Below are 17,508 nucleotides of genomic sequence, written 5' to 3'. Positions count from 1 at the left end.
AAAGGTTAAAACAGAGAGCTAAAAGTACACATAGTGCGGAGGAATTCTGGGTAAACATACCATGACTAAAACAAATGTTCTTATTTCTTATGTCCATTCAGCCTAGTGAATTTTGGCATTTCAGGAGGAATATGGTGCTAAAAGCTAACTGAACTATCAATCTCTTTATTCATAATCAACAAGAGAAACTATAGGAAAAAGTTAGATACGAACGAGTCTGAAATGCTTTAATTAACCTTTAAGGAAGTAAAAAAGTAATGTTTCCTATAACACCTCCCCCCCTTCTTTTAAAATCATGCTGCAGTCACTATTACACACAAAGGGGTGAGTTAGAGGAGCAACAAGTTTAACAGTTTATAAGAAATTGGACATTCAAGGACCCTATAAATGAATACTTTGCTCATCAATAAACTAAAACCTTCTAGGGACTAGCAAGGTAAATTCTTGTAAAGAAACAGAGAAGTATGTTTCTGCAGCTGGCAGTAAACTAACATGCAAGGAAGCCAATCACAGGGAGCCGAGGTCTGAGTAAAATTGATTAAGGATAAAGTGCAATAAAAATATATTAAAAAGATACAAAAATACCTTTTTCCTTTTCAGAGGAACACTATCACAAGCCCCACAGACACGATAATTCTACTTCTCTAAGTGGCCTGATATCCCGAGAATAGAAACAAGGTTCCAAAACCTTTCTGTTAATGTGGTTGAAGAGTACTACGGGCACTGGTATAAGAGGATTTTAGAGGGTTTGCCAAGTATTTCATGAGGAATGATCAAGTGATGGAGGGGTGAGACCATGTCTCATGGCAGCAGAGTATCCAAAAGGGATTTTGAGTTAAGGTTTTTGTATGAAATGCTTGGGGAACACTGCACTGGGTTCTCAAGGAGAAACAACCGTGGCAGAAAGGGATACCTCTAGGGTGAATGTATCTTATAGGAGAAGAGGGTCTTTGCAAGCCTAGGGCTCGAAGACCAGAGAAAGGGCAGGGGGAGGAAGAGGGGGGAGAGAGAGAATGTGTGTTGGATGGGAGAGGTTCCCCCTTCCTGGGATTTCTGGCATGTATAAAGATATCCCTAGACGTACCTGTACTCCAAAAGCCACATGATAGAGGGCCTCAAATTACTGAATGTCACGGCAATACTGTTGAAGCTTTAAAAAACATCTTCACATTCCTTACCCAGAATCTGCACAATCCAATGAGGAAGCCCAAGCAAGGATAGCTTCCTTACTTTATAGACAAAAGAGCTGGAATAGGGGCTGGGGAAACATGAACACTGAAGATATTCCCTCCAGGTTCAAATCCTGGTTTGTGGTCTTATGACCTTGGGCAAGTTACTTTGCTAAATTTTCACAGTATTTTCTACATTTCTTGCAGTGTGCAAGGAGCTAATTTAGAATCAGTTCCATTGGTTTGGTCTCATGATGAATAAAGGGCAAAACCTCATTTCTTATGTTAACCTCTAACTATTTGGGCTTCTTGATGTGCCTTGCACAGTATAGTGCTAAACAGTACTGATACCAGATTAAAGGAGCGATAAACAAAAGACGAAAACCATCTGGAGCCAACGCACATCATAGTTGCTACATGAATACTTAAATCCAAAATGGGTCATAAGCTGAAATCACATAGAAAAGACCATAAAGGTCATAAGGTTTTAGGAAAACAGCAATGTCTGTTTCTCTGAGAAAACAGCAACAGTTTACATACGTGAAAACATACATGAAGTACTTAGGATCAAAGAACAAGAACTTTGGAATCAGGCAGATCTGGATATGAACTCCACTTTGACATACTGGTTTGACTAAGACAGGCCATCTAAGCTTTCTGAATCTCAGTTTGTTGATTTTAAAGTGGGGTATAGTGCCTACCTTAAAGTTGTTGAATCGATTAAATCAGATAATACATGTGAAGTATTTTAGCATATTGCCTGGTATATAATAGGCATTCAATAAATAATATTTGTGATTATATTGGAAGAAGAGGAGGAAATAGTTGATCATAGTGAACTTCTGAGTGCAATAAACACGTTATTCATATGCATATCCCCTTAGATCCTTACTGGGAATGCTGTTTAGAGAGGTACCATCCTGATGTGATTAACTGTACCACCCCTTTAACAAATGAAGGGAGAAAAGTGCCATATCCTTCTACCTTCTACACGTATACGTGGATTTTCATATAAACAAGACCCCGTTTAACTTGGTAATTTCCTGAAGGACATGACTTGTACAAATGAAGGGAATTTATCAAAAGTAAAAGAGTCCTTAATCATAGGAAACAAATGGAGGGTTGCTGGAGAGAGGTGAGCGAATAGGGTAACTGGGTGATGGGCATTAAGGAGGGCACATGATGTAATGAGCCCTGGGTGTTATATGCAACTGATGAATCACTAAACTCTACCTCTGAAACTAATAATATACTATAGGTTAATTAATTGAATTTAAATTAAAAAATAGAAAAAAATTTAAAGGAAGGAGTTTTTTAAAAAGTAAGAGTCCTTTATTTCTTTATCTAATGAGCACAGAGACATGCTATCATTTGTTTTTCCTAGATTCCCCATCACTGGCTCAAGCAAGTTATCTGAACCTGCTTATAACCTACATATTAAACAATCTGTCAATTTTTATTAAGCATCTCTTGTGAGCTAGACCCTGACACAGACAGGAAGATAAGATGTAGTCCCTACCCTTAGCAGAAGTAAATTTCTCAAATAAATTATACCTTATTAAAAAAAAATAGACTCCCAACTGAAAATGTACCAGTATTTTAGAGCTAAACCTGTGAGTCCCACGTGAGAGGGAAATACACATTAATGAGCTGGGCAGGGACATTGTTAATACTCACAATGGAAATACAATGCCACAATTAATTTCAGGATGAGTTTCAGGACAATGAATAATTAAAGTTTCATGGCAAATCTTCATTAGGAGGTTTTCTGCTATGGCAAAAATAGACAAGGCAAGAAACAACAATTGTTGGAGAGGATGTGGAGAAAGGGGATCCCTCCTACATTGTTGGTGGGAATGCAAGTTGGTACAGCCACTCTGGAAAACCGTGTGGAGGTCCCTTAAAAAGTTAAAAATTGAGCTACCCTATGATCCAGCCATTGCACTACTGGGTGTTTACCCCAAAGATACAGACGTAGTGAAGAGAAGGGCCATATGCACCCCAATGTTCATAGCAGCAATGTCCACAATAGCTAAATCGTGGAAGGAGCCGAGATGCCCTGCAACAGATGACTGGATTAAGAAGTTGTGGTCCATATATACAATGGAATATTACTCAGCTATCAGAAAGAACGAGTTCTCAACATTTGCTACAACATGGACGGCACTGGAGGAGATAATGCTAAGTGAAATAAGTCAAGCAGAGAAAGAAAACTATCATATGATTTCTCTCATCTATGGAACATAAGAACTAGAATGATCAGTAGGGGAAGAAAGGGATAAAGAAAGGGGGGGTAATCAGAAGGGGGAATGAAACATGAGAGACTATGGACTATGAGAAACAAACTGAGGACTACAGAGGGGAGGGGGGTGGGGGAATGGGATAGGTCGGTGATGGGTAGTAAGGAGGGCACGTATTGCATGGTGCACTGGGTGTTATACGCAACTAATGAATCATCGAGCCTTACATCGGAAACCGGGGATGTACTGTATGGTGACTAACATAATATAATAAAAAATCATTATAAAAAAAAAAAAAAAGGAGGTTTTCTGCTATCGTTAAATGCTAAGTCATGTGCTTGCTGTCCTGACATTTTTATTTTGGGTGGCACGGTTTAAGGAAAAAAGAGCATATTATTTCTCATGGAAGGCATTGCACATATAAAGTAGCAGATACAAAAACAGGAAGAAAACTATTTTTAGAATAAATTAAACATATTTCATTTCCATGAAGAGAAATTTCAGGTCAGATTTGAATTCAAAAAAGAAAATTCCAATGGGTTTTTGGAAGAACATAAGTTAGCCTAAAATGCTGAATTAAGTAGTAAAGAAAAAACTACTACAGGCTGAAAAACACCGCTTTGGAAGTAAAATCCTGGGAAACCGTTAACTTTTACTCTAAGGCTTTGTTTAAACCTCTGCAAGGATACCTATCACTTAAAGAGGCTCTCCGGAATAGAACATTTATTACAAAGAATGTGCTTTGGAAGGGTTATAACCTTTGCTTCTCAGTCAGGTTCAGAGAAATGCCTGAGTCCGGGACAATAGAGTACTTTTAATACCCGGTATGGATACAGAGAATCACATTTCCTTTCATTTAGAGACAACTTACATGAAAGACCCATTTCTGTATCCTTATATATAGTCGAGAGGTTGGAGTTAAGAATATTAGACCAAACAGACTGAACAAATCAGGGTATGATTCAAAGTTCTTATAATTGATTTGGAATACCTCTAAATCTTTGAAAGGAACAATTTTAAGGGATAAAAATTAAGGTCAAGTTCTATGCTTAATCAAAAGAAAAGGGAGATAAAGATTGGGAAATTCACCTGAAATACGCTATAATTGAAATCAGGCCAACAGTTAAAAAATAATAACCTCAAATGAAAAACTTTAAATAAAACTGAAAAATATAATTTAAAAGTAGAAATCTCCTAGAGAAAATAACACACCAATTTTATGTTTATTTTTCAGATATGTCCCCATACATACATTATACATATGTATATTATTATTATTGCTCTTTTATTAAAAAATAGAATAATACATTTGCAACTTAGTTATTTTTTCACTTAGTTTATCTTGGACATTTATAAATGTCAGTATAGACAATCTTCTGTTACTTGTAATGGCTGAACAGCATTTTACTGACTGGCTATAATAATTTATTTAAACAATTTCCTACTGATGGATATCTAGGTTGTTCCCAAGGTTTCACTAATTCAAACACTGCTGAAATGAAGACTGCTATAAAACATGTCTAAATTCCTAGAATGAGAATCGTTGAAACAAGAGGTATGCAGACCCTACCAAATAAGCAAGTAGTTTTTTTATATGTAATTTTTTTAAGGAAAAACTGGGCAATTGTTTTTTATAAAGTGCTTCATACTCATGTTGCAAAATTAAAACTAAGAAATGAAAGGAAAATCAATCCAACACAAAGAAGGGAAAAAATAACAAAAAGAAAAGAAATGATACAAATATGAAATAAATATTTCTATGAAAAGATAATCTCAGATTGAACTAAAAATAAATACAGCATAGATGCTGAATATAAAAGATATATCTCTACTAAATGAAAAAAGAACATTAAAGGTAAAGAGACAGAAGACAGTATATTAAGCTAATAATGACAGAAGCAGAAAGCAGGCATGGGAATAATATCAGACAGAAAATAATTTGTTATATTTTATGCATTGTAATGGTATCATAGCTATGTTTTTAAAAAGTCCTTATCTCTTAGAGATACATACTCAAGTATTTACAGATGAGATGGTATGATGGAGTTGCTTTAAACCTGGAGGGGGTTTGGGTGGGGTGAGTAACTAGGAGGGTATAAGTGAAATAAGATTGGCTGTATGATAATATTGTTGAAGCTGAGTGAAAGTATGGGCACAGAGGCTTTATTATACTAGTCTCTAAAAGTTCGTAGATGTTTGAAATTAAAAAAATATTTTTAAGAGAATTCAAGTAGAAAATAAATGGCACAAAGGAAGATATATTGCTAAAATTATAAAGTAACATGGACAAAAAAAAAAACCTTTAATATATACAAAGCAAAACTGAAAAAAAATGCAAGGAGGAGACAAATCCATAATTAAAATGAAAAATTTTTAAGACTTTTTACCAAAAATTGAGGATCAAGTAGAACAGAAATAGTAAAGATACTAGTGATCCAATTATATTACCAGCAAGCTATACTCTTTTTCATACTCATACATTCACATATATTTGTGCCTGACAGACTCTACATTCTTTTTAAACACTAGAGGAACACCCCCCCCCCCCCCCCCCAATATTAGATTACTCTATATGCCTCAGTATTGTTTGATTCTTACAGTTAGGTATATTTATGCATGTGATAATTAAAAGAACATTAAAGAAAAGAAACATTTATACCAAAACATAGGTTTTTAAAGCATATTCTCTCATTCCATCTCACATAAAACAATGAGCCTGGTATGAAAGTGAGGCTGGAGAGGCGCAGTCATTTATCCCAGGTCACTAACGTGGGAAGTGGCAGCCAGGACTTACACTCAGCTCTGCTGAATGCCAGAGCCTGATCAATCTGCCTGACCACGCCATCTCACAAAATTCTCGATTAAGGAGTTTCAAGATCACCAGACCCTTACTTTTAATTTCTCCTCCAATTAGAACACTTGAGATTTTAATGGTTAAAAATCAGATTCTGGTAGAAAATGGATGCAGTAGAATATTCTGAAAAGGACAAAAATTTTTACTTCAGTGTGTCTTCCTGACACCCAGTTTTACTGAAAATCATTCTACTCTTAAGATTTATCCATTTTATTTACAGGAATTTTTACAAATATTATGCTTACTGGTATTTTTTTGTTTCATTTTTTTGTTTTTTAAACGTGATGTAGTTGCTTAAATCCCTGGAGTTCGATTTCATCAGACAACAGTGTTACTTCATTACGTCTAACACGGGAATTTAAAAAAACAGGAAGATTCTTTGGGCCACAGATATTTATTACTTCACATCACCAGATGTTGCCTCTATTACTCTGGGGAAAGATGTGCTTTCCTAGATACCCACCAGGCCTGGGGCAGGCCACGTCTGTTGAAGGACCACTTGAACAATTCTCTTTATGCAAATGCAAAGCACTTTACTCACCCAATTCGTATTTTCAGCATGCCACTGAATAACTCAGGGCTATTGGAGATGATCCAGCCAATATGGATGACCAGTTCTTGCTGAATGACCGCCTCCCTCTCATCATGGGTATTACACTTGTAATAGATGATGTTCTTAATCACTCTTGGAGACAAAGGATTAGAGATAACCTCTTCTTCGTGCCCAAAGGCACCCAGAGTTACCTATAAGTGGCAGAATTTTATTGCAAAAATTTCCTAGCTACTAAAAGATAAAAGAAAAAAATTCAAGGCTCAGGATGACTGGCAGGCTGAAATTACTCTACGCGAGCTAGGGAATTAGGTAGAATAACTGTTCCTGCTATTTATTAAAATGGCTTTCAAAGCATGACTCCCACTGGAGTTCATGATGGTTCACAGTCTGGTCTAAAATACAAGGGCAGGGAAGGGTCCCAGTTAGGGGAGTGAAGGTGAGTGGATAAAAGCAGGGAAGGAATATAAATAACTATTAAGAGAAAATTATTCTGAATGACTTTAGTACTAGAAACTCCCCAGAGAAACCAAAATACATTGGATAGTTTTACTTTACTACACAGTCTACACAATTTAGTATTTGAGAGTATATTTTTCACTTCTTTTATAGTTTCTCATGCGGAACTTTTGCTCTTTAACAACACTGTAACCTTTTCAAAGGCAGACGCAAGGTCGTACAGTTCTAGTGTAGCCCCCACTTATCTCAGCATAGTGCTAGGCACCTAGTGAGTATTAAAATACTTGTTGATCTATCTCTCACCTGTGGAGGGGAATAAACGAGGCTGCCCACAGGCCAAGGAAATGAGAAAGCACAGAGGGAAATGACAACAAAAACTCAAAGCAGAGAGTGCTGCTGAAGCTGGCAGGAGGAATACTCTGCGTCTCTCTCCTCTATCCTTGGCAACTTGCCTCCCAGAAGAGTCTGCAGCCCCTCCTTCCTCCTGATTACCCCTCTCCCTCTCTCCTCCATGGACAGTGCAGTTATAAGAGGCAGGAAAATGAAGAGCATATCAAAGGGCCCTTGTATTTTCTGAGATGAGGGGAGAGAGCAGAACATGGGGTCTTTTGCCCCAACTTTGTGATGAAGTGAAAACTGAGAACTGCTGGTTTATTATATCACAAGTGGTACCAACCAGTTAGTCCACGTGCGATTACTTTTATTAAAATGTCAGTGTGTGAAGAAGAAAACAAACAGAAGGCACATCACTGCCTCTGGAAGCGATGATGACTAAACCACTATTTCATTCCAGAGAGCTTGAGGTGATATGAACGTGCTTTGTAGAAACAGTATTAACTTCGGTTCTCAGGGCAGCATTTCATAAATGAGCGAACGCAAACTCTGAATGCTCCATCCTCATTTGTTTTTTGTGAAGGGGTAAGATGCAGTCAGCGAAGGGACTTCCTGGCCCTGAAGTGGAGCTGTCAGCCTTGGGCTTACTCAGCTCTGTAAATGTTTCCCTGAGAAATGTGCTGGTCTGGCAGAACGGTCCAGCCACAGCCTCAGGACAGGCTCCAAGGCCTCTAGAATATGGGGAACAGAGTCTCAGGACCACAGGCTGCAAGTCCCTTCCATATAATGCACAGAATGGACATGACTAACCCTCACCCACGCCTCTCCAGGTGTCAGGTGCCATGATCTTAAAGATCTCCAAAACCTTCTCGTATACTCATGTGTACTACAATTAACTATATTTTCAGATATACTACAGGGACCTAAAATCCAAGGAAAACTAGCTTCCCAAAGCCCATTTACTTTCTCTCAGAGGTGACTCGGTCCAGGGCAACAATACGAGACTGGGGCTGCTGGTAAGGGCTACGGTGAGGAAGAACAATGGATAAGGTACTTCCTGTATCTTGGTCTATGTAGCTGATGAATGAGGATGAAAATTCTACCTCTTAATTTGGATAAAACAGACAAAATAACATATGTGAAAAGTGATTTAACTGTTTCTCAGGAGTTTTTAATTAGTACAATCATGTTTTCATTGTTAATAAATATTACAAGATAAAATAACTTACTATTCTAACATTTCAAGCTGGATGTCAAGATGAAATAATTTCAATTTTAATGAATTAAGAGCCCTGAAATATGAGCAATGGGTTGATTCTATTAAGGAGGGTTAAAGTATTTCATATGATTAAAGCTTATTATATCCCTAGGTCAACTGCCAGGAGAGCATGAAAAAGCACACATATTCCCAAAGAAGAGGAAGAAAACAAACAGGTTTTCATTCCAACCAGATGATGATTCAGCCAGGCAAGCAGAGCTTATGGAAAACAAAACAGAAAATGAGCAGCCACACCCCACTCCGCATACCCACATGCACAGGCTCAATTCAAGCCACATTCATCAAGTGCCTACTCCAAGCCAGACGCCATGCTGGTACAGGTGCTGGACAAGACCTGGGCCCTGACTTCCAGGGGTTCACAGTCTACCCTGGGGTAGACAGACACACTTTGAAATAAACTGGGATCCAGGGCAGATTGTGAGAAGTGTCACCGGTCCGTTATGAGAACCCAGTGGAGAGAGGGACCACTGCTAACAGGAGACGGCTCTGTGAGGAGGAGCTAACAAGAGCTGGCCTTTGTGGGAGGGGAGGAGCGACAGGGAGAGGTGGCCTAAAGGGCTGAAGATCTGGGGAGTCAAAGCATATCTAAGGGTGAGAAGAATTTCATGTGGAGTAGAAGGAAAAATGTGCCCTTCACTATTCACCTGTCTTTGCCCAGCCTATCCTAAACCTGTCTGGAGTACTTTAGTTGGTATTATTCCATTTTCTGGGTAGGCATCTTCACGATCTCAACACAGGAGCTGAAAATCACAGCTCTAAGGTACAGCAGGAAAAAGGGGTAGTCTACCTAAGAACTGTGCATCTTTAAGACTAGGTTTTACTTGCCTGAGCCATCGTTAATGTGGTTGGGAGGCCTAGGACACTGAGGCTTTCAGGTTCAAAAGCAAGAGTCCTATCCAGAGGCTTTTGTGATGTGACCGAGTGAGAGTCTGAAAATCAGATACTTACCTGTTTACCCTGCACTAAAACATTAGTAATGGATGGGGCCAGGCTGTCCACTACTTTACTTAAAAGACTTGCTGCACGGCGCACAACCGACCTGGGGGCAAAGAAGAGAGCACGCCAGAGGTTGACAAATCTAAAAGATGATGAATGAATGGGGCCCCTGATGGGGGAGATTGAAAAATGTGCACAATTAGGTCCTTACATAACAATTTGGAAGAAATACTGAGCCTAAGACACTGGGCCTCATATCTGAAGTCTCCCAGACTGCAGGACCTTCTAGAATTAGGGAGGAATCCCTCATCCTCACCTCTGCTACCAGGATTATTCATGCCATTATCAATTTAAAAAGAAAGAATAAGGAGCCCAACCATCCCTTTGATGGGGAATAAAGTAGAAGGAGTAATAAAGTGAGTATTCTGATTTTGCATTAAAAAATTCATTATTAAGTCTGTCACTGGTAAATGTCGTCTATTCCTATAACCACTTTAAATCATGTTTCTTTTGGTGCCTAGATAACCAAATTCCTGGATTTGGGGACTCACTTAGTACTCAATTTTAGGAAGTGATACAATGAAATACCAGCATTTTTTTTTTTTTTTTTACAGAGCCAGAATGTTGGAGGAAGGAATTCACACTGCTATTTTTACATTTCTGAAAAAGTCTCAGATTCTAGAGAGAACAGATTTTTTTTAAAGCATGGCACATGCAATAATAAGACATTTTTTTCCCTCAAAAGTAAAATTCTTGTGGAACTTTTAGAGGAAGAAAATAAAATGAAAATGTAGGTTTAAAACTGTTTTCCTATATTTCAGGATATCCATGGAAGCTGACATATAAAAAGTATCTATATTCTTTATATTCTTTAATCCCAACATAGATGGACTAGTAGAAAATTAAGTCAATAACCGGTAAAGTTAGTGAAACAAACACTTCCTACTTTTAGAGAAGCTTTCACCCACACACTTTAAGACCAAAAGACATAATTAACCCTCAGAATGCAAATAAGCCCACACGTTTCAAGCAGCTTGAGTTTTTCCACATTCTGTGTATGTTACCTGTTTCCCATGTACCAGAAAAGTAGTAATGTGTGGGGCTATAGAGGAAGAAAATTTCTGGGTAAAGGCAGCCCCGTAGCGTACCGCCAACCTGAGTGTGTCAGTGGAAAGCCATAAAAGGGAAAATACAGTAAATAAACTTTCAGGAGTTTGTTCTTTTAAACATTAAGAGTCAGCACTCTAAATAGCTGCTAGTTAACGCTTTATCTAAAATACAAGTATAATAACATAAAGTAAAAACAGGTCCACTTAGCAAAAAATTAGACTATAGACCACATTTGAAACATACTGGTTGAAAAGCAACATCTATTGGCTTGCATGCCTTACTGTGCTGAGAATTTACAGTGCAAATTTGAGATTTAGCCAGAGGATTATTATATTATTTCTTCTGGGTTGGAATGGTATATTTACTACAAATCGCAGAGTTGAAATACTGCTAAGAGACTGTCTTATCAAATCCCCTTATTTTAGAGATTAGAAACCTGAGACTCATTGAGGTTAAGAGAATTTCTTACGACATTGCTTGAGATTCTTTTTTCAAAATGAGATAATAATGCGTCATTTAAAAAATACATGTACTCTTACTTTCAAAATGTTAGATTCTGCTAGTAAAATGGCTAGAATCGCTTCAAAATACAGAGGGCTATGCATTTAGGCATACCTACCCCACTGTGAACTGCAACAATCTTATCTCAACTTGCCCTATTTTTTTTTTTTCCCAATCTCTGGGAGACTACTTCTGCAGAACATATTAGTTATTTTATATGAAGCAACTATAATCACTGGGATTCATCCAACTTAAGTGGTGAGAGAACTGCCTTCTATTATTTTTGCTTGTGATTAAATGATCCATTGGTTTCTTTTCATGGCCTTCTGTGATAACAGAACAGACTTCCTGAATACAAAGCAGAACCTAAAGCGCCCTGCTGGGACAGACGAGGGGCAGCGCAGGAGAGAGTCATCAGCCTGTCATTCCAGTGAACACTCTCCAGGCTCTATTCCTATGGAGGACCTTATTCCCAGACATGATTTGTAATATCTTGGGAGAGCCACGATACAATGGAATGTAGGCAGATCCTTAGAAAGTAGACAGAATCACGGCCATAACCTTGGGAGTTTAAAAGTAAAAATTAGAATAATTCCTGTCTTTAAGTTTGGCCATTATCTTTATGCCTTTAAATACGACCACACAAAAAATAAAACATAATGACAAAGACACTAATACGAACCAAAGCTTTTTGCTGCCAGCTCTTCTATAGACTCTCTCAATGTGATCAGAAATGGTACCTAGACATTGGATAATAGAGTCTTTGTTGAAAAAAAAACCCTCTTAATTAAATGCATAACATTTATTCTCTTTTAAAAACCATTCTTGAATTTCATTTCGTTCCACTAGAGTTAATACATCCATATCCATTAATCTTCTGAACTACCTGACATATTTAAACATGTAACCCAATATATAGTGTGAATGTCCCATCCATAATTACTATTTAGTTTGAGTATATGATTTTGGTGAGTACTTTATCTCTTGAAATTTATTATTTTCTTAATTAGTATGCAATCTAAGTTTTTAACAAATAAAAGTAAGTTATTTTAATTAGTGCGGAAAATAAACAGAATACAGCAAATTGAACAAGTACTGCAGACTCTGAATATATATGATTATTCATTTATTTGTCCCACAAAAGTTTACGGAAACTCTCTTATGTGCATGATCATTCCAATATATATAGTCCTCAAAAGACACCACTGGGCTTCATTCTTTGGCCACAATTTACGTGTGGTCCACATTGACTAGCTTGCCAATATATTAATGATGGTGACAGGACAGTAGCAAAAAGAAAACATAGGGAGAGGACAAGATCTTTACCATTTTACCGTGAATTTACTTTTATAGCTTTATAACAAATTGGATAAAATTGTATTCAGAGTAGATGCTTATGATTTTCAATGTATCATAAGATGTTACAGATTTAAAAACTTAGTCTTTTAAATATCTACGCAAAAGATGAGTATTATTCCTGTTTATAAAGATAGTTGAAAAAATAATTCTCTCAGCATTTTCATTATACACTATTTTATATAAACTTTGTTTCATTTTAAAGCACTACTAAAATAACCATTCTGCATTCTAGGTTCCTAATAAAATGTCTGCTTTTTAAAAATCCTATTGTTTTGGTTAAAGTATAAATTTCAGTGAATGTCCTCAATATAATTGGGATTCTGCTTATAGTTTCAAGACTAATTAGAAACATGGGGGATTCTGTTTGAAATTTGCTCAAAGTTTTTCTGCCTTTAATCAGTTAAGAAAATTAAGACTATTCAGTTGACATATATAATATTCAAGAAGTTTCTCTCTTAGTTACAATAATGTAAAAACTAAGTAGGCCTTATCTGAATAAACATTATGTTCACTACTAAAACTATAAATCTTATTAATTACATTGGTGTTTAGAATCCTAACTCAATCTCTAATCCTAAACAAATCAATATGCCCCTCTAACAGAGGACTTTCAGATGAGCCAAAAACTTGGAATATCTTGAAATGTGTTCTATATTATTTTATATAATAAAACGCTAGAAGCAGACCATGATGGAGAATTCAAGAATTCCTTAGAGTGCCTCAACATACAAGTGTGGATTTCAGGGCTAATTGGGTTATATCCTTAATGCAGAGAGGACAGGATTAGAAATGATTCATTTTTGTTAACGATGTTTAGAGCACAATTCTATTAAATGCCATGTTCCATTGGCTGCTGCAGACCACGAGGGAGCTAATTTTTATAGCTATAATGATTCAATATTGTTCTTAAAAACATTCAGGAAATAAAACTGGAAATGGAAACTGTCAATAAAGAACTATGAAAGAATCATCAGAGGTTAACAGTCACAGGCAGAACCAGGCTCTAACACCATTCAGACAATCAGAGAAACAATCAAGCATCACCGCATGAAAGCAATTTAGGAGTTCGTACATCAGTCTATTCCACTCTAGGGGGTATGAATAAACATTTTCCATTTAAAGATTAAAAAAAAGGTTTAATGGAGGACAAAATAACTTATTTTAGTATATATTCATTATGTCTATTTCCTATATGTTCAAGAATAGAGAGGTCTCATTATTTAAAAATGTTCTCTTAGACATGTATACTTACCTTCCCTGGTGATAAAGTTGGGGCCTTCTCTTTTGAGCAGTATACCCAGCAGGATGGCTTGACTAGCCAGACAACTGCAGTCCTAAAAATACAAATCACAGTGAGTAACTGGAATAAAATGGGTATAAAAGTTACCATAGGGAGTAACTAATCAGGTAACCACATGATGCAGAGAGGAAATTTGTACAGAATTAAAGAAAAATAAAATGTTACTGATATGCTACCAAGCATTAGATGACATTAAACAACTCTTTATCTTAGGTATCTTGGAGACAGAGTGTAGACAGGTTGGCTTCCTGATGTAGTAGTATTTAATAATCAAATTTTCCAGGAAGTTAAGATATGCAACGGATAGAAAATATATTGTCTACAAGCATTAATACTTGATTGATACTTGATTCTGCCACTCTCTGAGAAATTAGGCCAAGTCATTCAACCACACCCCTTTTGATTTTGCTTATTCATAAATGAGAGACCATGTTGCTATCGACCTGTTATGAGGAGATGGATAAAAGGAGGGGACATGTATAGAGTCCTTTTTATGTATTATGGCACGGTGCTATGTGCTTTATGCTTACCATACCATACTCATGTTTATGGAGTTCTACAGATAATGTCAATCAATAACGAGGACAGAAGATGTCTGGTAGGATATATATTTAACCTACATGCTCAAATTTGTGGTACGGCCTAACAAGATGTCACAGTGTTTTAGTTCTATCATTAGAATTTCATTTTCTTGGATAAGTACTATACCCCACTCTCACCCCACCTCTTAAAATGCAAATAATCTTAGGGAAGGTAAAGTAATAGGTTGTTAACATAATATTCGTATGAATGTGGTCATAGGATTGCTTTCCTCAGTGACCGGAGAGACTTAAAGCAAACATTAAAACCTAAACACAGGGATAAGAGAGAAGATTCAAGTTGGGAAAAGGATGGGAGAGTACTAAATGAGAAGTCTGGAGATCCCAAAGGCAACTATTCCTGACATAACTTCTTCAATGGCTCATATAATACCTTCAGACCCGAGGCAACCCAAATCATCCACACTCCCTAAGCATCTTTAGGACATCCACGCTATGTTAGACCATGGGAACAACCTCTCACTACTGCCTCTGCCATAGAGAGGCCGTCTACCTCCAGGCACTTCCATCTCCCTTCTCTGAGAGGACAAAAGAAATATGGCTTGGCCCTGAGAATTCCTGCTCTGAAAACCTTACTTGGAGCCATGTGGGAATGACAACTTCCTCACATTCAGTTTTTGAAGAATTTCGTGGGTGGGCTTGTTTTTCCATTCAGTAACGGCGATATCTGGGTGCTGGTCTAGTTCAGGAGCACTGGGGGTACTGCTTTGTCGTTTGACTTTTGAATGTTTGGGAAGTTCTAGTTCCTCAAAACTCTTAAATTCTGGAAGCCTAGAAATGGAAAGAAAAAGTTTTAGATTTCCTGCATTTCTAATTCTAGTCTCCTGCTCTTCTAATAATAACCCAAAGGGACTTACTCTTCTGTGTCACTGATTCGTAGGAAGTCAAGTTGTTCTACCACGGCTCCAGATACTAGTGTCTGAAATGTGATTGAGAAAAAATTCACAACTTTTAAATTCATGAGGCCATACACTTATGATCTGTGCATATACATTTCTGTAAGCATGTAATACTCAAAAAAAGTTTACTTAGAAAAGTACACGCAATTCTTAATTTCTTAAATGAGCATTCTAAAATCAGACAGGTTTTCATATACAACAAAACTCTCTTAAAAAGAACATATAAATCATGCTACGAGTTCATGGGTCATAATAAATAGGAAAGTCAACATGAGATGAACTGTATTTTCTCTCTGTTCTGAGAATTGCGGGCATTTATTTTTTTATTTTTATTTTTTAAAGATTTTATTTATTTATTCGACAGAGATAGAGACAGCCAGCGAGAGAGGGAACACAAAGGGGGAGTGGGAGAGGAAGAAGCAGGCTCATAGCGGAAGAGCCCAATGTGGGGCTCGATCCCATAACGCCGGGATCACGCCCTGAGCCGAAGGCAGACGCTTAACCGCTGTGCCACCCAGGCGCCCCTATGGGCATTTATTTTTAAGCTAGAATTAAAATTCAGTACCTATTAACATGTTAAAAAAAAGTTTGAAATAAAAAAAATAACAAGAAATACTAAAATTGTTTTGAGAAAAGATGATGTGAAATTGCACTTTGGATTCTGTTACCGTAATATATTTCAGGGCTATCTAATGATAGGATACTGCCAAGTCTCCATTTTTCAGGATCAGGAAGTTGTTATTATTGAGGCCAGCCCTTTTCTGCATTCTGGCAACCCATATTTGGTCATTTTATTTTTCATTAGTTCCTGATTATAGGTTAGCAAACTAAATAAGGCCAAACTCAAACACAGTTTTTATCTGTCAGTGGTTCATGGTGAAGAGCATAAGTGAATGATAACTCACAATGGTTTTTTAGCAATATGTGTCACTTCTAATTATCTGATGAATTGTCAGATAAAATTGAGAAATGTACTGCATAAAAAGCAAGCCATAAATTATTATTTTAAAAATAAGGCAATTCTTCAATTCGAACTGTCTTACATGTATTACTTTCTCAATTTTCTCACTGTTCTTTTCAAATATGAAGCAACATGACACAGGAAATGTTACACTTGTTGGCTAACCACCCAGGTTGTGCTGCCTTCTCCTCTAGTGGAAACTCATAAACAAAGTAGATCATCACCAAATACCTACTATAAATGTCAGGATAGACATATTACCAGCAGTCATACTAAAGCCTCCTTTCAGGGTGTGAGTGAGAAAGGCCAAACATGCAACCAATCTGCACATTTTCATGTGGCAGCAATAGTTAGGGTCTGAGAGCAGTCTGTGCCTAAGTCTGTTGAGTGATATTTCCTAAGATTCAGGCTCAGATCTGCACATCTTGCTCTCTGGTTGACTAATTTGGTTTCTTTTTTTAAATATTTTATTTATTTATTTGACAGAGAGAAGACAGTGAGAGAGGGAACACAAGCAAGGGGAGAGTGAGAGGGAGAATCAGGCTTCCTACCGAGCAGGGAGCCCAATGAGGGGCTTGATCCCAGGACCCTGGGACTACGACAAGACGCTTAATGGCTAAGCCACCCAGGCGCCCCTCTGGTTGACTAATTCATTAGACAAATATTTATTGCACACCTACCATATTGCAGGCACTCTGCTAGGTATTAAGGATATAGCAAGAATACACAAAATCCTTGCCCTCTTGAAATTGACCTTGGCTGTGCATAGGAGGAAGACAATATAAACAAACAAAACACTAACTATGTTATGTCCGATGATGTTAAGTACAAAGTAGAAATAAGAAAGGTAGGGGATGAGAAGTGTTGGGGCGGGGAGTAGGAGGAGGCAGGTTTGCCATTTTATACAGGTGATCAGAAAAGACTTCTCTCATAGAGTGACATGTAAGTGGAGGCTGAAC

The 17,508-nt window shown here is 37.3% G+C and overlaps 1 protein-coding gene across 2 annotated transcripts in view; it reads right to left on the bottom strand.

Annotated features, from left to right (window-relative positions):
• Nucleotides 1-17,508, bottom strand: part of PHKB (phosphorylase kinase regulatory subunit beta) — a 212,907-nt gene that overhangs the window by 15,510 nt on the left and 179,889 nt on the right. For both annotated transcript variants that reach the window (XM_008702663.2, XM_008702662.2), the window contains 6 exons: nucleotides 15,547-15,608; nucleotides 15,298-15,460; nucleotides 14,043-14,124; nucleotides 12,114-12,171; nucleotides 9,833-9,923; nucleotides 6,805-7,007 (listed from right to left, as the gene is read on the bottom strand). In XM_008702663.2, the coding sequence (XP_008700885.1) occupies nucleotides 6,805-7,007; nucleotides 9,833-9,923; nucleotides 12,114-12,171; nucleotides 14,043-14,124; nucleotides 15,298-15,460; nucleotides 15,547-15,608 (659 nt within the window). The remainder of the gene's footprint in view (nucleotides 1-6,804; nucleotides 7,008-9,832; nucleotides 9,924-12,113; nucleotides 12,172-14,042; nucleotides 14,125-15,297; nucleotides 15,461-15,546; nucleotides 15,609-17,508) is intronic.

Source organism: Ursus maritimus, unplaced genomic scaffold, assembly GCF_017311325.1.
Source record: "Ursus maritimus isolate PB19 unplaced genomic scaffold, ASM1731132v1 scaffold_19, whole genome shotgun sequence".
Taxonomy (NCBI): Eukaryota; Metazoa; Chordata; class Mammalia; order Carnivora; family Ursidae; genus Ursus; species Ursus maritimus.
The sequence above is the reverse complement of the archived record's forward strand: the minus strand, read 5'-3'. Positions and strand labels throughout refer to the sequence as shown.